At 36.6% G+C, this 24,179-nt stretch overlaps 2 protein-coding genes across 7 annotated transcripts; one reads left to right on the plus strand and one right to left on the minus strand.

Moving 5' to 3' along the window:
• Positions 1–1,491: 1,491 nt before the first annotated feature.
• On the plus strand, positions 1,492–8,251 carry LOC306883763 (septin-8-B). 2 transcript variants are annotated; one of them, XM_079439229.1, is made up of 10 exons: positions 1,492–1,607; positions 3,229–3,343; positions 3,427–3,622; positions 3,710–3,899; positions 4,002–4,163; positions 4,280–4,376; positions 5,622–5,790; positions 5,910–6,042; positions 6,916–7,094; positions 7,549–8,251. In XM_079439229.1, the coding sequence occupies exons 1-10, from the start codon at positions 1,578–1,580 to the stop codon at positions 7,550–7,552; spliced, it is 1,275 nt and encodes a 424-aa protein (XP_079295355.1). In that variant the 5' UTR covers positions 1,492–1,577; the 3' UTR covers positions 7,553–8,251. The 2 variants fall into 2 exon arrangements, with proteins under 2 accessions (XP_079295355.1, XP_079295356.1); XM_079439230.1 differs by having other exon boundaries at positions 1,496–1,607; positions 3,713–3,899.
• A 251-nt stretch (positions 8,252–8,502) lies between these two features.
• On the minus strand, positions 8,503–24,033 carry LOC306883762 (palmitoyltransferase ZDHHC5-B-like). 5 transcript variants are annotated; one of them, XM_079439224.1, is made up of 13 exons: positions 23,683–24,012; positions 21,097–22,342; positions 20,893–21,014; positions 19,422–19,579; positions 19,134–19,306; positions 18,932–19,034; positions 18,717–18,808; positions 18,510–18,624; positions 17,293–17,401; positions 16,482–16,588; positions 13,275–14,032; positions 12,945–13,124; positions 8,509–10,912 (listed from the first exon to the last, which is right to left on the minus strand). In XM_079439224.1, exons 2-13 carry the CDS (start codon positions 21,222–21,224, stop codon positions 10,801–10,803), a joined length of 2,157 nt encoding a protein of 718 aa, XP_079295350.1. In that variant the 5' UTR covers positions 21,225–22,342; positions 23,683–24,012; the 3' UTR covers positions 8,509–10,800. The 5 variants fall into 5 exon arrangements, with proteins under 5 accessions (XP_079295351.1, XP_079295352.1, XP_079295354.1 ...); XM_079439225.1 differs by lacking the exon at positions 12,945–13,124 and having other exon boundaries at positions 8,503–10,912; positions 23,714–24,033; XM_079439226.1 differs by lacking the exon at positions 12,945–13,124 and having other exon boundaries at positions 8,503–10,912.
• Between the last annotated feature and the right edge of the window lie 146 nt (positions 24,034–24,179).

Here is a 24,179-nt window from a genome sequence, read left to right on the forward strand (position 1 = left end):
ACCGGAACACCCTCTTCTTATTCACAAATATTTCTGAAAAAATAAAGTTAGTTAGAAAAGCCCTGAAATCATTTATCTGAAGGTTCTGCTAAATATGGCCCAAGTGTTTTCTGTTGCTAATTATAGGTAAATAGGCGACACATACTGGACATACTTGGAACTCAGCACTTCTGGCTGTGTAGCCTACTGGAGACACAACATTAGACTAATATAGAATCTGAAGATGATAATTATTTGAACCATTTCGAAGCCTCTGTGTTTAACACACACACATGATTATATATATATATATATAATTAAAATGAAACATTTGAGATGAAATTGAAGTGCAGACTATAAGTTTTAATTCAAGGTTGTTGAACAAAACATAAAAGCTTAGGAATTACAACCATTTTTATACACACTCACACCCATTTTCAAGGGCTCAAATGTAACTGGACAAATAAAAATAATCATGAATAAAATGTTCATTTTTAATATTTTGTTGAGAATCCTTTTCAGGAAATGACTGCCTGAAGTCTGGAACTCATGGACATCACCAAAGGCTGGGTTTCCTCCTTTGTGATGCTTTGCCAGGCCTTTACTGCAACTGATGTCAGTTGTTATTTGTTTGTGGGTCTTTCTGCCTTAAGTTTTGTCTTCAGCAAGTGAAATGCATGCTCAGTCAGGTTGAGATTGTGAAAGGGTTTTTCTTTACCACGGAGAGGATCATCCACTGTTGTTCTCAGTGGACGTCCAGGCCTTTTTATGTTGCTAAGCTCACCAGTGCTTTTTTTTAGATTGTACCAAACTGTTGATTTGACCGCTCCTAATGTTCCTGCTATCTCTCTATGATGGATGTTTTGTTTTTGAAGCCTAACAATTGTCAGTTTCACTTGCATGGAGAGCTCTTTGACTGCATGATGTGGGTTTAAAGCAAGCTTCCAAACACACGCTTAATCAACTCCAGACCTTTTACCTGCTTAATTGATGTAGAAATAACAAAGGAATAGACCACATCTGTCCATGAAATGGCTTTTGAGTCAAATGGCCAATTACTTATGGTCCCTTAAAAAAAAGGGTGGGGGGGTACATTGAACAGCTATTCCTTAATCTTTTCTCCAGTTGTGATGTGATGAGTCCAATTGTGATGAATACCCTCAAATTAAAGCTCAGAGCACTTTAAGCCAATATTCATTGTATAACTGCAACTTGAATAAGTTTTGGTCAATAGCTAAAATAATAAAATTGTGCCTGTGTCATATGATACTTGATTATATAATATAATAAATGAAATAAAATTAATGTATTTTCGTTAGTTAGTTAATTAAATGAAGAAGCTGGTAGTTTAGGTATATCTGCTAAGAGTCTTGTCCAGCACAGAGATGTACTTGAGAGAGACACTCAAACCAAATAAAACAAGTCTTTTCTGAAACAAGTGTTTGTAGGGGCAGTGGGAGGAGTGAACGTGGGCAAGCCGTTTAATTCAGCCAGAGGGTGTTTCCATCAAGTGGCCATATTAGAGAGGGAGAGAGAGAATAAACGTCAGCGCAATAAATGAAAGCAGACTGTCAGTGCTATCTATCGAATTAATCTGCATGGCTGCCACAGATGTAAACATATATCCTGTAAGTTTTTGTTTTTTTTGCCTCTTATATTTAGGCTACTGCGCATTATTATTCTAAATATGGCATGCATATTCTTGATAAAGTTGCAATGTGTGCAGCGAGATGAAGACTGGAAATGATTCAAACATTTGCATATTTCATAATTTGCCTGTATTTATGTGCTAATACGCACAGTTAGTTTGTTGGTTGCAATGGAAAAAGGTTTGGTGTGCTTGAGTCTAATTCAAGCAACAAAACCGAGTCTTAACTTAAGCATCTGAATCACTGTTTGCAATGCTTCATAATGCATGTCATGAAACTATTTCCAGATGTATATGCTTGTAATTTATATTTATAGTTTAACATTGGGGTCTTTCTCCGTTTAAATCCACTGTCAAAGTCATTCCAAGCTGATTAGGTCTTGTAAGCAGATCAGCTTTGTTTCTTCTGGTTGCTGCTTCAGTCAACATGCATTCAAAGCCTGTAACGTTTTTACATTTGTACAAGAGTATCATCCTAATACTGTTCATTTATGATTTTAAAATGACTTTTAACTTGTTGCATTTGTAAACCCAGCACTTAAAGGATGTTTCTAAGGGCAAAAGCAGTGGAAGCCATCAGTTACTGAGAAACACAGGCTGCATAAAGAGTCCTTTGTGCCCCAGTGTGTGTGTGTTAAGAATACTGGGGCAGTGGAACAGATGAAGGCTGTGTGAAACACTTCCTTGTGTTTGTACAGAGTGAGGAGCTCTGAATATCTCAGCATGCTGCTTTTCTCTGTGATCGAGACTCAAACCCGGGTCCATGCATACCAATATGCTCAGTTATTTACAAAGTGACATGGGTCAGCTTCTCCGCTTTGATCAGTATCTCCCATATATTAATAGACACATTGGTGGAATATATTCTTTTCATTAGAATATATTTTAAAATTTAATTTATTTCTGTGATGGCAAACTGAATTTTTAAAAAGCCATCATTCCAGTCTTCAGTTGCACGATGCTTCAGAAATCATTCTAATATGCTGATTTGATATTTTTGTCCATGTTGACAACAGTTGTGCTGCGTGATATTTTTGTGAAAACTGTGATACATTACATTTACAGGATTCTTTGATGAATAGAAAGTTCAAAAAGAACTTAATCCATTTAAAATAGATTACATTACAAATGTCTTTTTCTGCCAATTTCTCTTAAAGAAATCATTCCAACTGCAAAAATTTGAACATATATGATATATTATTAGATTTAATATTAAATGTAATTGCATTGTTAATAAACTTAAGTAAACTTCAATTAATTTATATATTTACTGTTTAATTGATTATTAAATAATACAATGAATAATACTTTAAAAAGATAGAATTTAACTGCACTCTCACTTAAGCTTTTTTTTATTGTCTTTGACAAAAGCTTTTCACCGAAACATCAGCAACAATTCAAAAGCTTCAGTGAGAGTGTGGTTATACTGTCTTTTTAATTGATTATTGTGTTTTTGAAAACAAGTTTAAATGGTTTTGATAAAAAAATTTATCCACTATAATGTCATTTTGTACATTAAACATTTTTACAAAGGCACTTCATGACACTCTCAAAACGTTCTGTATGTCATGTCAAACTTGAATGATATTGTCATTTCTCAGAGTGAGGAGATGAGGACTCTCTCTCTCAGCGGTCATGTGGGTTTTGACAGTCTTCCTGATCAGCTGGTCAGCAAATCAGTGAGCCAAGGATTCAGCTTCAACATTCTCTGCGTAGGTGAGGAGAAAGTGCTTTTAAGATTCTACAGACCTGGTATGTAATAATAAAATTGATACAAAAGACTGTGCCCTCTTTTACAGGTGAAACTGGCATAGGCAAATCTACATTAATGAACACGCTATTCAACACAACGTTCGAGAATGAAGAGACCAGCCACTTCCAGAACGGGGTGCATTTACGCCCCAGAACATACAGCCTGCAGGAAAGCAATGTGGATTTGCAGCTAACCATTGTAGACACTGTGGGATTTGGCGACCAGGTTAATAAAGAAGAAAGGTAATGCTTGAGATTTCAGTTACATACCCATTGACATTGATAATGAAGTACCAAAGACAAAATCCTAAACTTTTTCTTCTTTCTCAGCAGTTATAAACCTATTGTGGACTACATTGATGCTCAGTTTGAAAACTTCCTTGAAGAAGAGCTTAAAATTAAACGTTCCCTATACAACTATCACGATTCACGCATCCACATCTGCCTCTATTTTATTGCTCCCACCGGTCACTCGCTGAAATCTCTGGACTTAGTTACCATGAAGAAACTGGACAGCAAGGTACAGTGTTCACAAAGTCTATGTTACATATACTCAACCTCATCAAATCTTAATTTATATACATAGAATTAATGTATATCCATATTTTTCCTTCCCAACCAGGTCAACATTATTCCCATCATAGCGAAGGCAGACACTATATCCAAGAGTGAGCTTCAAAAATTTAAGATCAAGATCATGAGTGAACTGGTCAGCAATGGTGTTCAGATCTACCAGTTCCCAACAGACGATGAAGCTGTGGCTGAAATAAACTCTTCTATGAATGTAAGAGAAGCTTGAGTAAAAATATATATCATGATGTTTTGCTATTGATCAGAACAGATACTCACTGTTCTATATGCTCCTATACAGGCATCTTTAATGTTGCACTTGTGTTGCAGGCACATCTCCCTTTTGCTGTGATTGGAAGTAGTGAAGAGGTTCAAATTGGGAACAAAATGGTGCGGGCCAGACAGTACCCGTGGGGCGTGGTGCAGGGTAGGTATTGCTGTATTTTCTTTTTTATTACTGATGGACTTTTTTTAGCGCAAATGCAAATGAATAGTAAAAGATGCACTTGATACTTTACCTGTGTATATTTATGCTTTCGTCCAAGTGGTTTCATCCAAGTTTTTATTTTTATTTTATTTCAATTGTTTGGAAAATAAATGTATACTTTTATTTAGCAAGGATGCATTCAATTAATCAAAAAATGACAGTAAAGACATTGACATTATTACAAAATATATTTGAATTAAATGCTGTTCTTTTGAACTTTAAAACCAAAAATATATTAGGGCAGCACAACTGTTTTCAGCGTTGATAATAAGAAATATTACTTGAGCAGCAAATCAGCATATTAGAATGATTTCTGAAGGATCGTGTAACACTGAAGACTGGACTAATGATGCTGAAAATCCAGCTTTGCATTACAGTAACAAATGACATTTTAACATATATTACAATACAAAACAGCTATTAAATATTTTGCAGTATTATGTTTTTACTGTATTTTTGATCAGATAAATCAGCAAAGGTGAACATAAGAGGCAAAAATATTAAAAACGTTTAGTTACCCCAAACTCTTAAATGGTAGTGTAAATGAATAGTACATTATTACTCTTCTTCTTTAGAAGTAAACATAATGCATACAAACTAATTGTACAGTCTGCATTCAAAATTAAATCATAATTATGACCAATACCAATATGCATCTCACAAATTTGATCATAATTTCAAAGCAGCATGATTAAAGGGATAGTTCACCCAAAAATGAAAATTTTGTCATCATTTATTCACCCTCATGTCATTCCAAACCTGTATGAGTTTCTTTCTTATGTTTAGGAGAAATTTTAAAGAATTTGGAAGAACCATACAGTTGTTGTTCCCCATTGACTTCCATAGGGAAAGAAATACTATGGAAGTCAATGGGGACCATCAACTGTTGGATAACCAGCATTCTTCAAAATATCTTCTTTTATGTTCAACATAAGAAAGGAATTTATACAGGTTTGGAATGACATGAGGGGGAGTAAATGACATAATTTTCAAACAGAACTATTCTTATAAGTACACAGTATGTCTGTTTAGTGTTAATTGTTAATTAACCTGGTCGACTGTTAATTTGTCAGTGCATCCTGTAGCAGTTTGTTAACATTAACGCAAAACAAGCAGCAAACTGTGTCATCATGAGAACTACACCAGATTATCAGTTAAATTATGATTTATGGGCTTTGTCCTCAGTGGAGAACGAGAGTCACTGTGACTTTGTAAAGCTGAGAGAGATGCTAATTCGTGTCAACATGATGGACCTGAGGGAACAGACCCACGCCAGACACTATGAGCTGTACCGCCGCTGCAAACTGGAGGAGATGGGCTTCAAAGACACCGACCCTGACAGCGAACCCTTCAGGTACTGCAACTTCTTCTCAAGAAGAGCATGCAACAAAAGAGGTTATAAATTCATTTCACATTGCATAGTCGTCACAGTCATGGCATCAAGTGAACTGAAACATCTGTCCTCACATGCAGTCTGCAGGAGACATATGTGGCCAAGAGAAGAGAATTCATTGGTGAGTTACAACTCAAGGAGGAGCAGATGAGACAAATGTTTGTCAACAAAGTGAAGGAGACAGAAGCTGAACTAAAAGAGAAGGAGAGAGAGGTAAGAACCAACCACTCTTTGTTTTTTAATGGAAATAAAAATTCAAGGCATTATTTCAAGACAATATGATATTTGTACTAGCCTCAATATAATATAAATGGTCATCTAAAAAAACTACATTATATCTGCCTTTAGTGGAGACATGGCTTTAGAGTAAAATAATAATAAAAAAAGTAATATTTGTCAATTTTCACTAAATATAAAATGTAATACTTTTCACATTTTATTAACAAAATAAAATATTTAAATACTTGTCAATTTTATTAAAATAAATATTTAAATGTCACTTTTTATTAAAATTTAAAATAAAAACACTAACATGCAAAACATACTTTTTAATTAAATAAACCAAAAACTTTAAAAGCTTGTCACCTTTTATTAAATAGCAACAAAATCTTTAAATACCCATGACTTTTATTAAATGATAAAACAAATTAAAATCTTATTTTATTAATTTAAAATGAATTCACTTTCTATGAAATAATACAATATTTAATTAAAAAATAAACATTAACAAAAAATTAAATACTTGTCATTAATCTCATTTTTAAATATTCACCTCGTCACATTTTAGAAAATAATAAAATCTAAACAAATTCTTTAAAAACATGTCACCTTTTATTTAAATGAGCTAAAAACATAAAAATATACAATAAACCCTTCTTGATTCAAGTAAATACAGTACTTTTAACAGCATTTCAGCACTGTTGTGTTAATCCATTAAATAGTAATGGAATTCAAATGTTAAAATATTTTTTAAATAAAAAAAGGGTTTCAGCACTCTGTTAATCGGTTAAATAATAATGTAATTAAAATGATATCAAATAAAATACTGAGTATCTCAGTAAATGAGCCCTTGTTCTGCATTCCCAGCTGCATGACAGATTTGAGATGCTGAAACGTACACATCAGGAGGAGAAGAGGAACCTGGAGGAGAAGCGTAGAGATTTAGAGGAGGAAATGAACACCTTCAACAGGAGGAAAGTGGCTGCTGAAACCCTACAGTCCCTTCAAGGCTCCTCTGCCCTCAAAAAAGACAAAGAGAAGAAAACGTAAGCCTTCTCCTCCTCCCTGAGGAGACTATCTGTTCCCATCTCTGGTAGTCACCGTCTGTGAATGAGACTGATCTGTGTCTGCATTCACAAGCGTCTGAGGTCTTTTTGTTTGTCTGAGTTGGCTGACCATCTTTGCTTCTTCTGGGCTCTGATGCCAGGGCAGAGGATGCTGGGATAGAAGAGCTTCAGTGCTGTAATATTAGAGCACGCTAGACAGGATCTTGGCATGTTTAAGGAGAAAGAGATAGATGATGACACTAGTTGCCTGGTACTGCCAGCTGCCGGATCAGCATGCATTTACGCCCCCTGATTGAGTGTGTTTGCCATTTTTTGCACTCACTTTGAATAAAATGAGTTTTTGATTGCTTGAAATATGTGTTAGCGCTCTTGGTTGGTAACATTGGTTTTATAATCTAGCTGATTTGATTTCTGTTAAACATTTTCTTTTCAGTTAATTGGCGGCCCAAGGAAGCATCAGCATCAGTAACTGCTCAGTAATTTTACAGTCACAACAGCTTGTCATGCTTTCAGGTGATGGTTAAATGTAAAACAAGCACAATTCAGACTGTGATGATTCACTGATGTGTACTTGATTCTTCTGTATTTACACTTTTTTTTAAAGGGATAGGGGTTCACCCAAAAAGATACATTATGTCATAATTTATTCACCCTCATGTTGTTCAAAACTCGTTTGACTTTCTTTTGTTCTTAACATAATATATTTTGAGAAGATATTTTTGTCTATAGAATGAAACTTAATAAGCAAAATATTTTTTTTTTGTGTTACACAGAAGAAAAAAAAGTTTGGAATTGCATGTAGGTGAATACAATTTATGTGAACTGTGTAAGTAAACATGAAACTTCTGTTTAGTATTGTATTGGTTTGATTAAAACCAATTAACTTTGTCATTGTCTTATATTAATAAAGAACTTGAATTTTAACATAATTTAGATTTTTGTAAATGAATCTATTTTTCTCTAAGCAGTTTTACCAGATTGAAAAGACTGTACAAAATGAATTGTTTTATATTAACCAGAATAATTATGATATTTTTACATGTTAAATATCTCTGCTGATGTTATGGCTTACCTCTGCTACACAAATGCAAATGTACATTTTTTTCAGTTTAAAATAAAAAATACTTTTACAGTTTATTTTGTTATTTGTATTACTCACTTCTAGAGATAAATATGGAAATAAATACATGTGAGAATAGAACAAAAATAAATGAATGCAAATGAAAAGTTTTTTTTAATAGTTTTAGAAGAAAATACAAAAATAGGACTACATTTAAGTAAAAAAAATAAAAATTTTCTTTTTTTTTTAACAAGTTATATTTATGTATTTATTTTTCATTTATGCAGGTTCGGGCCTCCATATAAAAGAACCACTCAATTTGTTTTTCTCTCCCACAATCAGTTTAATTAAGAGAATATTACAAGACTTTGCTTTGAGAGAATCAGAAAAAAATATTTTTCAAACCAGTGCCTCCTGCTTCTTCAGTGTTTATTTTCCTTTAGTCTATTTCTTGAGGCTTCCATCTGCATAGTCCTTGACCTCAGAAAGGTACTGAACTAGAAGATTTGTATCAGCCTTAGTGGCTTTTGCCAAAGGATTACCACATGTACTTAACCAAATCCCAAAAGTACTTAAACCACAAGTTGCTGCTGAATTCTCCCGAACAAGATATGCGTTTTCAGATGGTGCTTGATATAAGTGAAACAGGTGCCTGTACCGAACGTTTGATTTACTCTTGAACCAGCCACTGATTATCAGACACATCAGGACAAAATAGTACTGAAATAAAAAATTGAAAACTCAGCTTGTGTTCATTCTGTTGTTTATTGTCCTGTTGAAAATGTGTTGCTCATGTGACTCAGAGTCAGCGGCATTAAAGGAATACAGAAGGGTTAAACGAGTCTGCATTCTTACGCAAAACCCAACACAACAATCCTCTATCGGTCATCTCTCAGAGCCAATTATGCAGACTGAAACACCCTTGATAACAGTTAAAAGGCATCATAAGGCCATGGTGGAAATGACAAAAGATAAAAAAAACTTGTGTTTCTGCATAAGTGTTTTATCTTACACTGACCGGTCCTCAGATCTCAAAAAGCAGACAAAAGACGTGAACGACCTCTGATCTGAACCAAATGGATAGTTGGAATGTGCTCTTGTACAACAGTCAGGTAAGTTCAAATAAAATTTCACACTCATTCTCTCACATTGACGAATACAATCAAACTTGTATATCTACGAGGAGACAATCACTGTACTCTAGCTGTTTATTTTAACCAATGTCCAGTTTAAAAAAAAAAAGAAAAAAGTTAAAACAACATAAAAGAACGAAATTTTAAAATCAATGTCCCCATCTATATGATGGTGCATCCAGCATGTACTTGTACTGGCCTCCTCCGGCTAAATAAATAAACTCTCTTGTGATTGGCTGACCATTTGTCAAGATAGTATGGCTCTTGATTGGTGGACACGCCGACACAAAGTTACAATTTGCATATGATATCTTCAGTACTTAATGTAAATAATATTTTGCTTAATATTTTGTGCTCTAGTAACTTGTGTGTCTTTAGATACATTCACTCCTACTTGCAGAGTGTGCTATCTGTCAAACAGACCGAGTTTCTTTGGCTGACAATTTCATCTGGCTGATGCAGCCATATAAATCTGACAAACACCATCCAACCTAAAACAAACAATCGTACATCATATATGCCAGCATCTTAATTTTATCTTCTTTGTCAAACTTAATACTTATACATCTGTACCTGTATAAAATAATAATGGAAAAAAAAAGAAACCGTTCACTCAAAATTGAAAGTTATGTGATCAGCACACATGAACATTTTCAAACTTGCCACAACAACTGTTGCATTTTGCATCTGTCAGCTGTCATATGACTTTACAACATTTTAATTTCTTATTTTAAGTCATCTTGAAGCCCCCTTGGAAGTTTCCCCATAGTGGTTGAGAACCACTGCTTTAGAAGACTTTAGAAGTTCTATTGTATTTTCTTTGTTGGAGCTGGAAAGTATGTGGACACTATTGTCTGTAAAAGAGCAGCCTGAACATTCATTAAAATATCTTCTTTTGTCTTCCACAGAAGAAAGCCACTAATATGGGTTTGGAATGACATAAAGGTATTAAACCATGACAAAATTTTCATTTTTGGTGAACTGTCTCTTTAAGGGTTTGAAACAGAGCGCTATGGAATATGCAAGACCGAACAGCGATTTATGTAGCCAATGTTTCAAATGCTTATTGGCTGTCTGCTGAGAGGCATGTGGTTTCTGTTGACGTCTTTCTGAATGAGGCATTAGTGTGTCTCACATGGTCCCGCCTACTAAGGCTGAATGTCCATTGATCATTGGACAGTCTTGCGTATAAATCGTTAGGTAATACACTGAAGTACCAAATGATTCTTTAAATAACTAAGAAAGTCTGTGGGATTTGTGTATCATATTGATATTCAGAAAAAAAAAAAAACGCTGTAAGATTCGTCTTTACTGGTCCATGTTCTCAGTGTACGTCCTCCACAGTGACTGATGAAGTTTGACTGAAACACTTACAATTTCTCCTTGTAGTCTTATATGCTTTTTTGCATGTTTGGTTGAGCAGCTTTACATCCATCCGACTGAAGCTCAGAGGGCAAAAACTGCCGAGTGAATCCTGATTCTCTTTTGTCAGTCATACTGAAATCTTATAGGTCGTTCCTCCAACACCAGTCACTTTCTTCACCCCTCCTGCAGGTTTGTGTGAGTGGGTGTTATGATTGGCCACGTTTTGTTTAGTCGTCGAGCTAAATGTTTGGTGGGGGAAAAAAAAAAAACAGAGGTTAACTTAAATGATGCATGTAAAAAAGGTAATAATTTAACCAAAAACATTTTGGATGCATTGAAAGTGTTGTAGGGGTTATATGTATTAAATGTAACAGAGACAACCCAAGCAAGACATTCGCAAACTAGGTTTGAAGTCAACATGAATCGAAATTCACAAGCCACTTATTTCCATAATGTTATGAAATGATTTGATCGGCAATTGTTTGGAAACTGAAAGTTAAATGTCTTAACACTGAATAGGTCAACTCACTTGTTCGGTTTACAGACTCGTGTTTAAAATCATGAATCTTGCAAACTATTCTAACTCAAACTTTCAGGAATTTTTTTTAAGAAGACTGAAACAGTTGTCGAATGTTGAAGTAATGCGACCGTTTAGCTAAATTTACTGTAACTTTTTACTTCAGATGTTTTAAAACTACAAATTTATTTTTTGTCCTTTTTTCCCCCGAGGGAAGCAAAGAGTGACACTAACTTACAGGTTGGTCTACCATCACTGCAGCAAACTATACTGTATTACTAATGAATAGGGGTGGGCGATATGGCAAAAATATCATTTCACAATTTCTTTTTTAAAATATCACGATTTGTCATGTTGGTTTTACTATTTTGTCTGAGCAGTACAGCCAAACTAATGTCCCTATGATAAAGAGAAATCCTTTCGAGGTAACAAAATATAAAAAAAGAATGGTGGATATTTAGGCCAAAGTGGGCGAAGATGAAAATCTTTGTCATTATTTTATCTTTGTTATTAAAAAATACACATTATACAAATAAAACAAACAGTGTTTAATTTGCAGGTACAATAGGCATATTTAGCAAGAGCATTCAAGAAATTGAATGAACAAATATAAAAATAAAACTATATAGATTGATATTAAAGTAACTATTTTTTTTTCAGTCAAGAGTAGCGAGTTTTTTTTTTTTTCTCTTTGTGTTTTGTTGTTTTAACATTAAAAAATAAACATTCTGTCATCTGTCTGTGGATTCTGTCATAGTGTTTTATATTTATACCATCATTTACTCACTCAAAATTAGTTTTAAACCTGACTGAGTTTCTTTCTTCTGCTGAACATACATGCTATTTTGAGGAATGTGGAAAACCAAACAGTTGCTGGTCCTCAGTGACGGCCATAGTATTTTTTTCCCTGCTATCAAAGTCAATGTGGACCAGCAACTGTTTGGTTACCCACATTCTTTAAAATATCTTATTCTGTGTTCAGCACATGAAAGAAATTAATACAAGTGTAGGACAACATGTGAGTGAGTAAATAATGACAGAAATAACATTTTAGGGTGAACTATCCCTTTAATGACAGTCGACAGCATGTTTAGTTCTGTCCCTTCAAGACCTGCACAGGCGCTGTTAGACAGGCTTTTTATTTAGCGCGCTTAGGGTGCACGGGCTCAGAAAAAGCGCACGTCAGACCAGCGCGTGAATGAAAAGTTTAACCGGCAAGGCTTTAAAACACACGCAAATAATGTACTTTTGTGATTGCGGATAAGTGCAGTGTCCCATGGCGTGAGTGTAACTCTACTGCTGAGTTAACACTGAAGTGAATGCATGTGGCGTTGTACAGTAGGCTACATAGAGAACTGCAGCTGATAGAATGTGTGCTGCAGCACGATACTACAGTATTTCTTCAAAAGCAAATCGTGGAGACATTTTTATAGTCCACGATCAACAATCATCATATCGCACACCCCTACTAATGAAAATACCACATTAAGATTTTATAAAGGATATTTGAGCTATAACAGTAGTCTAAAACAATGGTAACCTAAAACATAAATAATCCACCCCGTCTTGGCAATGTCAGCCAAAATAGAAATGGTTTCAGTTTTTTTTGGAAATGGAAAAACGTTTTGTCTTAACTTCCTAGCTTTTTTTCATGTGCACTAATGTAAAACTAGGAATGCAATGAAAATAATGTATATTTCCGTTTCATGTTGACTTTTAAGACATCAAAATTACATACGCAAAATGAGACGAACCTTAGCACAGAGGCAGAGTCATCCTTAACGCCACAAGGCAGGAGGAGGGGAGGGCAGAAGAGAGCAGACGAACGTAAAGAAAGAGAACAGAGAAGGAAAAAGAGAAAGATGGAGGGTGTGTACAGAAATTCAAGGGACAGCACAGTGGCCATGGGTTGCAGGAAGAAAGAGACAGTGTTACTGAACAAAGAGAAGAAGAGAGACCAAACCAAATGAATACAAACACGAACACTGGACCTCAATGTTCTACTTGACCATCACACACACACAGGCGTGCAGGTTTTTCTGAGGGGGGGAAAGAGACGGCCAAAATCTGCAGGCATTACTCACTTCGTCATTGGAGTCCCGCCCCCTGAGCTAGAGGGGCGGTGCTGTAATTCGGCGCCACCTCCATAGGACAGTGATTTGCCCAGAGGTGTATGGCCAGGGGCGGGGCCAGGAGGAGGGGAGCCCAATGAGCGAGCGCGAGGAGAAAGGGGCGGAGCCCGAGAAGGGGGTGAGCTTGTTGGGCGCAGGAAAGCTCTGTTGGGGGAGGGTCTTAGGGGGGCAGGGCAGGCCTGGAGAGAGCCCTCCCTCTGCTGAGCAGACAGGAAAGGGGACGTGTACCCCAAAATAGGCGGGGCCCCCGGTGCTGTGCTAAGAGAGTGCGGAGGGTGTGGTCTGGGTGGGGACAGCTCGTGAGCAGCAGACTCGAACTCCGGGCTTTCGGAGGGCGTCAGCAGACTTTCGTACGACAAGCTGCCGTTGCGTGTCTGATTGGCTAAACTCTTGTAGCTAGTGGAGGTCGTACCCTCAGAGATGAGGGGCCCGAGGGCGTTGTGGGCCGTATGGGCCGTATGGGCGGAGCGAAGGCTTGAGGAGCAAGAGGCTGCTGCTGACTGGAGTAGGGTGTCAGTAAAAGAAGGGTAGGATCGCCCACCAAACGCTGAGGCCCCACCCAGGCCCCCCGAGCCTGCTCTACCTCCCTCCCCTCCCCCACGGCACCCTGCACCCCCTCGGCTTGACAAACTGGGGTCTGAGCGGTAGCTGGGCTGCCCAGTGGTGACGGGGTCAGAGGGAGACTCGGTCATACTGTTCCCTCGACTCATCTGAGAGGAAAAAGAAAGACAGAAACGGTACTCCAAACGTTCCCAGGAGCAGAAGCACAACCAAAGACATTAAAGATGGAACACAACTGAAAGTTTGAGCAAATCACACCATAGAAAGGGACGTACGGAGTTCCTAAAGGGACATGGTGATGGACAAAATATGAGATTGGAGGACAAGTTATATTTATTCACTTCCAAAACTTTTGTGTTTGCTCGCAAAAATTATCAAGGAAACACTATCAAAACCATCACTGCGTTCCAAATGGGATAAATCAACCTCCGAAGGGCACTTTGGAGCGAGAACACTCATACTGGAGAGTAGTCCCAATCCAAAGAGCTCAAAACTGGCCACTTAAAAAGGGCCCTGCTGAACGAAGGATTTCGAAGGGTACAACTGATGGAACCTTCACTCCCATCATTCTATGCACAGGTTTAATTGTGTGACAATGGCGCCTCCTTAATTGTCTCTGCAAGATGATACAGAAGTGCATTCCAAGGAACAGTGGTCCCCTTCCTCCTTTTGAAGCTGTAACTCTGGAGGATAAACCCGTTGAAGATGAAGCGATTAGGGCATAGGGATGAGCCTTTCAGAATGGAACACAACCTATATTTATACGCAAGCAAATGCGAAGTGTCTCTGGGGACACAAAAGATTTGCGCGCGAACAAAACACTGAAACACTATTTTTCTAATATTTTATCACATTTAAACAAAATATTTGATGCTTTTAAAAAAAAAAAATATCAATATCAAGAATCATTTTATATTCTTAGCTCACAAGTTTTGCAAGTGAATGCAAAAGCACTGAAATTTAATTTTTCCTCTTATTTAAATTTTTTTTTCTGGCATTTAAGTCTAGATTAAAGACATCTCTTTAGCCAAGCATTCACATAATGCATCTTATAATCTTGTACTGTAGTATATCTGATCAAATGTACATTATTATTATTCTTAGCTTGGGTTGAACAAATCATTTTTTGCTTAGATGGAACAGCAGCTACGCTAATTATGTCTCTATTTGTGTCCGAATGACAGAAGCTTCAGTCTGGATCCAACCCCTAAATGATCTGAGAAGACCGAACACCTGAGAAAAGATAATGCCAACCCCTCAGAGGATTTCGGAGGATGCCAACGCTCAGACAACATACAGAATTACCAAATGACCACTGGAACCAGTTGAGACCTTACAATCTGACTTTGCTGCAGTTGGAATTGAACTGCTGGTTCGCTTGGCCAGAGGAGAACTGGCCCCCAACTGAGCCTGGTTTCTCCCAAGTTGATGAAACTCTGATGGAGTTTTGGTTCCTTGCCACTGTCGCCTCTGGCTTGCTTAGTTGTGGACAATTCATTTCCAGCGATATCGTCGACCTGATTGCAATTTTGTTCTTTTTTCATTTTACACTATTGACACACTATTTCCTTTTCTTTTTTTCTTTTTTTTGGATATTGTGCAGTTGCTTTGACACAATTTACATTGTTAAAAGCGCTATATAAATAAAGGTGACTTGACTTGATTTAAACAAAAACATTTAATAGTTTCTAAAAACTTTTTTCCCCCTTACCTGAAAAACCTCCAAAAACTGGAAAGTTTTGTGAACGATTGCAACAGTTTTGCGAGGAAACTCAAAAGTTTGCAAAACCTTTGTGAGAAAATGCAAACACTTTGCAATCAAATTCAAAAGTTTTGTGAATGAACACAAAAGCTTTGAAACGATTTTTCTCATATTTTCTCCCATCACCATGTCCCCTTAGGGGCTCTGTAGGAAAGTATGAATGCACATAAATTAGGGCTGCACGATATAGCGCATGCGATATTTAATGCGCATCTTGTTAGTAGAGCCGGTCTTGTAATCAGCGGTAATTTCCATCACGTGCGTGATTTTACATGGTTGATGTGTGGTAAATGCAGCTCCATGTGAAATCACGCACGTGATGGAAATTATCGCTGATTACAAGACCGGCTTTACTGACAAGATGCGCATTAACTATCGCATGAGAAATATTGTGCAGCCCTAACATAAATTATGCTTAAAACATCAAGGAGGATTTGACACTAAATTCATGCCATTTTTACAGAATGGATGATGGAAAGGAAAGGATTCAAGTTATGCTTCAGAACGAGAGGAAAACAGCAACAGGAGAGAGTCCAGCTTGAATCAAACGCAACAACTCCAGAGTCAAAATGAAGAAACACAAGAGCAAAGTGCAAACACACCATAACAATGGATAACTCCCATCTAAACTTACTCGCTCACTGACTGCCAGTGATTTCAGATATTCAAGAAAAATAATAAAAGAAAGGATTCAATTCATTAACAAAAAGAAAAAAAAATGCAATGCAAATTTCAAGTGCAGTAGATCACGGTTGTATGAAACAAACAAAAAATACATTTGAAAAGTTTCAGTACCTGAACTTGCCAGTATTTGTGTGTACTGCACTTAGACTTACCTTGCTGGAATGTGTTGAGGCCGTGTGGTTTTTTCCTGGACTGCTGTAGGCTGGCCTGTATTTATACAATGAAGGTGTGGGTGGAGCCTCAGTCAGCAAGCTGCACTCTGGATGGAAGAAAAGATACAAAAAAAGTTATAAAAATTAAATATTTATATGGCTCATGTAGATTAAAAATTCCTTTAAAAAATGATAAAATTCATAAAATTAAAGCATAGTACATTAGAAAGAAAATACACAATTAACCAGAGATGCAAACAGGTAAGCGGGAAAAAAAGTGAGAACCTAGCACAGATCGGGGGCATGCTCTACACGGAATTTCTTTTAGAGATATTTGCTTTACGTGCTCATTTGTAGTTACTTTAAGGTATTTTTTATTACCTTAAATGTCCAAAACTGTGATTTTCACACAAAAAAAACAACAACATCTTGTTGCAACATTTTACAAAAATCAAGATTGAATATATTTGGTCAAAATCCCATGTTATAAGATGAAGTGCTATGCAGGCTATTTAAGACAATATTGGCTGATTAGATGGCAATGCTGACCTAAAATGCTAAATGTTTGCCCTCTCTCTCTTCACCGTTCCCACATCTCAGACCTCAAATACAATAAATACTACCCTTCTTAGACAGTTTTTGAAGTAAAGAATAAAGAAAATACTATACAAAATGTATTGAATCGACTATAACAGATTTAAAGTTATGACAAGTCTTGAAGAAAAAAAAATTAAATTACAAAATTTTTAAGATTAGTCTAAATAGAAACCGTCCCCAGTTCTGTATATAAAACGCCCGTGTATGCACTAACCTTCATTTTGTGTGTGAGGCAGCCCAGGGTATCTGTGCTCTGGTTTAGGTGGTGGAGGGGGATCAACATCAGTGGACTGACTCTCCATTATCTCCAAACTACTTTTAGACTGAAGTGCACACACACACACAGACACAGAGCAACTCTTAACAAAAATAGCCTACTCATCTAAAGGGATTTTACAAACCTACTCTTATCTGAGATCTTTCACATATATGTCAACAACTTTCAAAAGAAAGTTCAATCATTTCATCTCTCTACATGGACAAAATAAGACCATGACAAATATTAGATTAGTGTAAAGTTTGTGAACTAAGGATGGAAAAGTTCAACTGATCTTGAGTTTTATAACCAACGTGAATATTTTTAATAAGCTACAACAGATACAGATAACATTCACAATAAATACTTTAATAATATAAATTAATATAGCATTCATTATACAACCTTCAACTAGAGATGCACCGATTGACCGGTCAGTGATCGGAATCAGCCGATTTCTCGCATGACCGGCCCGGATCGTGACCATTTAATAAGTTTAGGGGGAAAAAATTACCATTTATAAACATAGTGGGAAATGGCATACGTTTTGTTACATTCAGCAACTCTTTTTAAGTTAACTATTTCTTCCTCTTTCCAGTCACAGAGCACTTTATTTTGAGAATTGTTTAAGTGAGAGAAAATCTTTAACTTAGCCCAGATTAGGGGAATTGTAATCGTTCAATAATTTATTTTATTATGTAAATTGAAATTTGCATATATTTTTGTTTGTATATGCGGTCAAATATAGTTATTGGAAAGAAAATAGGAATCGGCATAAATCGGTATCGGCAGGTCACACTTCCAAAAAATTGAAAATTGTAATCGGTGCATCTCTACCTACAACCTTTCAGTTACCAGCCCAAGTCTACGTTTCTCAAAAGCATCGTAAGCTAAGTCGATCGTCGAGACCATTGGTGGCAATACTTCTACAATCTACTTAGGCTTACGATGCTTTTGAGAAACGCAGCCTAGATTAGCAGCACGCATCACTCCTCTAAAACATTGTAAAATGCACTCAAGCATTAACATAGCATGCTTTAATATATATTATTGTTTATCTATTATATTATCAAATCACTTTACACCGTACAAAAGTAAATAAAAAAAAAAATACAAACCTACTCCATCATGGCTGTTAGCATAAAAAAACAAAGTGTATGACAATGTGTTTGTACCTGTTGGATGCCATTATCCAAAACTTTAGCTGCTAGTTGGGCTTCAGATAGAGGGGGCCGCAGAAATGGTGGCTGGACCTGAACAGAATGAGGCTTTCGCAAGCGACCAAGATACCTGTACAAAACCATGCGTAAAAAATTAGAACTTTAAATCCAACACAATCTGCAAAACCCATCTTTATTTGTTAGGAAGTAAGACTTGTGAACCTGGGAGCCTGTGAACTACACAGCACGTGTGCAATATTTTTTAAGCACCCGTGTGTGAAGGGGTTAACGCCACCTCTGAACTTCCCAGTCACCTTAGGGTGAAGAGAGGAAATTTGAGAACACACCCTTAGAAATCAGGCAGAAAAATAACATCATTCTGTTTGACCAAACACATACAATGTGAACAAGGGACACACCCGAGAACACACACACACCTGTTCGTTAGTTGTTCTCCCTCTGGCAACAAGGACAACGTGGAACCCAGTGAGTCCTGCAACTGGGATGAAAAACAAACCAGCTACACACATCACCGCCATACTGAGCAGTGCGTTAAGGATACCAAAGAACAATGAAGAGGTTGATGTGCGTTCATGAGATTACATGCATATATCAGTGCGTTATGTACGTAAAGGATACGTGACTCCAGAGTGGACCTGGTCCAGTTGTTTAGTGTGATGGAGGATGTACAGCAGACTGAAGCCAAACACATCCATAATGTGAATAGTGAGCGAAAGGAGGAACAGAAAGAAATAACGATAATTCCGCCTCCCAATGCAGTTGTTCACCCATGGGCAGTGATGGTCAAAGTCCTAAATACAAACACACATGCATACATAGACAATTAGAAACAAAACAAAAAAAGTCAAGACTTAAATCGAAACACTTAAGAGTTTTAGTGTGAACCTGTGATGAATGTGCATGTACCTCCACACAGTTGTCACACACGGAGCAGTGTGAACAGCGCGGTGGTCTGTAAAAGCGGCATGTGGAGCACCACTTCATCCGCACCTGAATACCCCTCACCTCCACCGTCTTATAAAGCGGAGCCCGGAAATCATCCTCTTTGTCCTCATCATCTTCAGCTGCAAAACATGCAATCTCATGAAATCGTCATACTTCACCACAAAATCAACACAAAAATGTGAAAAGAATATTTTGCATTTAAAAAATTAAGCCTAATTTGAGGACTACTGAGGTTTATTTTATATTATACTTATGACATGTGAAAGTAATGTTTATTTTAATTAATATTTTTATGTGCACAAACATTTATTTGTAAAATATGCTACTGATCAAAAGTATGGGGTCTGTAAAATTTTTAATTTTTCAAAAGAAGCCTCTTGTGCTCAAGGATGCATTCATTTGATCGAAATTACTGTAAAGTCCATTATTGTATAAAATATTTTTACAATTAGAAATATTTTTTTTTCCTTTATACAATGTGTTTATTTGATAGCAAAGCTGAATTCTGCAATGTCCCATGATCCTTCAGAAATCAATACGCTGATTTGTTGCTCAAGAAACATTTCTTATTATTATCAGTGTTGAAAACAGTTGTGCTGTTTACTATTTTTTTGGAAACCAGAATACATTTAAGATTCTTAATAAATAATAAAAAAGGTAAAAGAACAGCATTTATATAAAATAGAAATCTTCAGTAACATTATAAATGTCTTGTCTGTCACTTCTGATCAATTTAATTTGTCCTTGCTGAATAAAAGCATTAATTTCTTTAAAAAAATATTTTCCTGACTCCAGACTTTTGAACAGTAGTGTACATTTGTTAGTATTAGTGTTGTCAAAGTATTAATCGTGATTAATCGCATCCAAAATAAAAGTTTTTGTTTACATAATATATGTGTGTATACTGTGTACACACATATATATATATATATATATATATATATATATATATATATATATATATATATATATATATATATATATATATATATATATATATATATATAAATACAAACTCATGCATTTATGTTTAAGAAAAATTTTATGTTTATTTATATATATATATATATATATATATATATATATATATATATGATATAAGAATATAAATATATAAATGTATATACATGTAAATAGTTTCAAAATATATAGTGTTTGTGTGTGTATTTATACATAAATAAATATACACAGTGAGTACACATACATAATGTAAACAAAAACTTTTCTTTTGGATGTGATTAATCACGATTAATCCTTTGACAGGACTAGTAGTAGTTAGTATCCATCATATTTGTTTTAATTAATAATAAGAAAACACTTTTTGGGTATGGTAATAACTATGGTAACTGCAATTAGTATATTAATATAATATAGATACTGACATAGATCTATCAGAGGAAAATGTAAATTGCATAAAAACATAAGTGTGTACCTCTAGGAAAGATGCCGGGGTCCATGAATGTGGCCATATAGAAGTTGGCCAGTGTGAAGAGGAAGACTACAGTATTATAGAGCAGAATGGAGGAGGAGAACCGCTCGGACAGCCATGGACATCTGCACAGAGATGCCTCACATTACACTTACAGTATTGCTGATATATTCGATTTCTGTTTTAATGTATTTAGGTTCTACTCACGTGAAACAGAGAAACAGCGTCGTGGTCCCCACAAGGAAGGCGATTGCTGCGGACACAGGCACATAGCGACTGGGGCGGAATGGGGAGGGGTCTCCAAGAGCCCCGCCCACACTGAGACCCACAGGCATTTGGAGGCGTCAAAAAAACTGGGGAACAGGGGGAGACGTCAGAGAGAGAAGGAAATTCGTCTCCCACCTGAGTGAGGATGGTGTGAAGCCATGGCCATAACAATATATTTAGTGAAACAGATTATGTTCTCATAAATCAAGGTGCATTTCTTTAAAAAAACAAACGTTAATGTAAAATAGTGCAGATGTTTTTTTGTATACGTCTGTGCTGATAAATAAAAAATAGACTAAATTCATATACACATAATATGCGACACTATGACTTTACTGTAATACAAAAATAGCTCTAGTTTCATTAAAAATAAGTTCATATGGCTTGAATGTAACAAGATTTGGTCAATAAAAGGAAAATCAAGTGACCGCAAAGCTCTTTTAGTGCAAATCTCTGGTAAGCCCCATGTTACACCAAAAAGAGCTCAAAGGAAGCAGCAACTTGAGTTCAGGCATTCATACAGTACTTGCTCAGAGACCAATCTAATGTCTCTTAAAGCATCACAGCAGATGAGTGCATGTGAGCATGACGTCAGACAACAGAAAGGAAAAAAAACTGTTTTGAAGGGAGGTATAGAGTGAAACAAAAAGTATGAGAAAAAAAAAAATGACAAGACAAAAAAAAATATGACTCTCTTTCTACAATCTCAATGGAGTCTGGATTCCCTCCGGAACAGTCCGTCTAAGAAAAGACCGTAATTACGAGTACAAAATATGAAACGGAGCTCTTGATGTCTTGTGCCCTAAATGAGAGCTCATTCTCCACTCTGAGGTGATCTATGCTCACACTTTGGTGAGAGACAAACTGGCCGAAAAGTGAGCAGAAAAACACGATTTGCAAAGTCACATGAATCTTGCAAGTGCAGATATCCACATAAGTTGTTTTTCAGACGTCCAAATGCGAAAAATGTACGCCCACACCACAGTGCGTGTCCACCATCGCAACTGCACGCGATCTGTATGCGTCCCGGGTTGAAAACTCCTGGTTGTGGTAACTCATGAGCGTGCAAAACCATTTTAACCCTGCATAGCGTCCCATGAGGCCCTTCTTCCTCACAAGGATGAGATTGAGGAGTCTAAAATGCCGCCCTCCTCCTTTCTGATCCCTTAACAGGCCTGCGCGGTATCTATAAGAAGAGAACATAATTAAACATATTAATTACCTCACGACCTGATCTTACACATTCTTCAAGTTCTCCATACCAGTTCCAAGCAGCCCATATCAAACGAATGATCACATGAACCAGGCGAAACATAAAGCAATGAATTGTGAAACTTACATCTGTGTACACACACATCGTGTTGAAACCTGATCACGCTTTTGCTGCCCTGTGTCACAACTTCTGACTCACCAGGAAAGGGTGTGCCTCTTTTTTTTCTGTATTCTCCACCAGGTTGTGTGTATACAATTCAACCCTATCCCCCTTTACAATCCCTTTTCTCCTTGGGTTTGCTGTCACACCGACCACGCAGTGACCTTGAGTCTCCCATATACAAGCCTCATTACACCACTCATAATCTTCTTGCTCTCTTCATTCACAGTACTAACCAGAAAACGGATTCACTTCACATGGGAATTATATACTGATTTGATTAATTCATAAACATGTTAAATCATATCTGACCATCAACTTTTAATCTACAACGAACTGGATCATGGATGTCAGATGATATCTGATTGGACCACAATCAATAACAAGCTGGAAAATTATGCTAGAATGTCACTGACCCACAATGGTCATTTGAACAATTTAATAGTCTCACAAAAGTGACTATATTGTTTTTGTTCAACGAAAAATGCTATAAGTCAGGTCCAGTGTACTATATAGATGACTGCAATGCATGTTTAAAAATAATATCAATATTTAAAATATTGTGAAATGCCTAGCTAACGTTACTTAGACAGCATTTCAGGGCACCTGAATAAAACGATAATGTTCAAAAATGCGGTCTAGGTAGGCAACTCATTAGGTGACAGTAATACAGCAGAGCAAAAACAAATACCAAACGGGTTAATTGAGTCCATATGTTAAATAAATATCAAAACAAACAATTTCAGACAACAACAAAAAAGGCAAAAACACTACGGCTGTGTCCCGTTTTGGTTAGCTTACCTTCCTAGCTAATAATAAAACATTACGTTACACAGTAAAACAAGACAGTTTGGATTAGTAAACACAAGAAGAATGCATATTGTTTAAAGAGTAGCACAATTAACGTAGAAACCACATCAAAATACGATCATTTAACTTTTCGCTTCATGCTCTGCGTTCCGTTTAACTAGGCCGCGGAATGAATCCTCGGACTCCAGTTGTTAGATCGTCCACTGAAGGAAGCTCAAACGCAGGCATATCGATCCGATGTCGAAGCGAAGCAAAGCAAAAGCAAAAGCAAACAGCGACCTGTCTAAACGCATTTACACAAACAACACATCTATTATGAATGTCTTCCACTTGTATATACTCACTCAGTGTCGGATATCCCGAATGTTTACGTACTTTAAATGGCTGGCTTTTATTCACACATCCTGCGATTTGGAAACTCGGTTCTCTTCTGCATCCCGGCCCGGGGCAGCGGTATTATCTGATGGGAGAGGAGCTTCAGCTCTCTCTATCCTCTCTCTCACTTAATCTACGTGTCTTTCTACGGCCTGGGAAACGGCTTTTGATCTGTATAACGGGCTGAAAACCCCCCAAGTGTTTATCCGATGCAGAGTCTGATAAGCCAAAAATAAAACCTTTAACGAGGCATCATCATCATCATCTTCGGCCCCAGCATCGTTTAAGGACACCGGTATAGGACATGCAGGAAAAGATCCGGAAGAGATTCTTGTCTACACAATATATAGCATGTCAAAATAATTAATTGCTCAATTTGTTTGCGCAAAGGAAGTAATTTCATTGAAAGAAAAAATTGGCATGCAGAATAAATTATAATCAAACTGGTTTCGGTTTGTTTTATTGT

Source organism: Barbus barbus (assembly GCF_936440315.1).
Source record: "Barbus barbus genome assembly, chromosome: 17".
In the NCBI taxonomy this organism is placed as follows: Eukaryota; Metazoa; Chordata; class Actinopteri; order Cypriniformes; family Cyprinidae; genus Barbus; species Barbus barbus.

Coding starts and splice junctions, on each gene's coding strand:
- LOC306883763 (XM_079439229.1), top strand. CDS start 1,578: ATGGCTGCCACAGATGTAAACATATATCCT. Junction 3,344..3,426: donor CTTCAACATTCTCTGCGTAG/GTGAGGAGAAAG, acceptor CCTCTTTTACAG/GTGAAACTGGCATAGGCAAA. Junction 6,043..6,915: donor TAAAAGAGAAGGAGAGAGAG/GTAAGAACCAAC, acceptor CTGCATTCCCAG/CTGCATGACAGATTTGAGAT.
- LOC306883762 (XM_079439224.1), bottom strand. CDS start 21,224: ATGCCTGTGGGTCTCAGTGTGGGCGGGGCTCTTGGAGACCCCTCCCCA. Junction 17,402..18,509: donor TGGATAATGGCATCCAACAG/GTACAAACACAT, acceptor TGTGCACTTCAG/TCTAAAAGTAGTTTGGAGAT. Junction 14,033..16,481: donor CCTCAACACATTCCAGCAAG/GTAAGTCTAAGT, acceptor TTTTCCTCTCAG/ATGAGTCGAGGGAACAGTAT.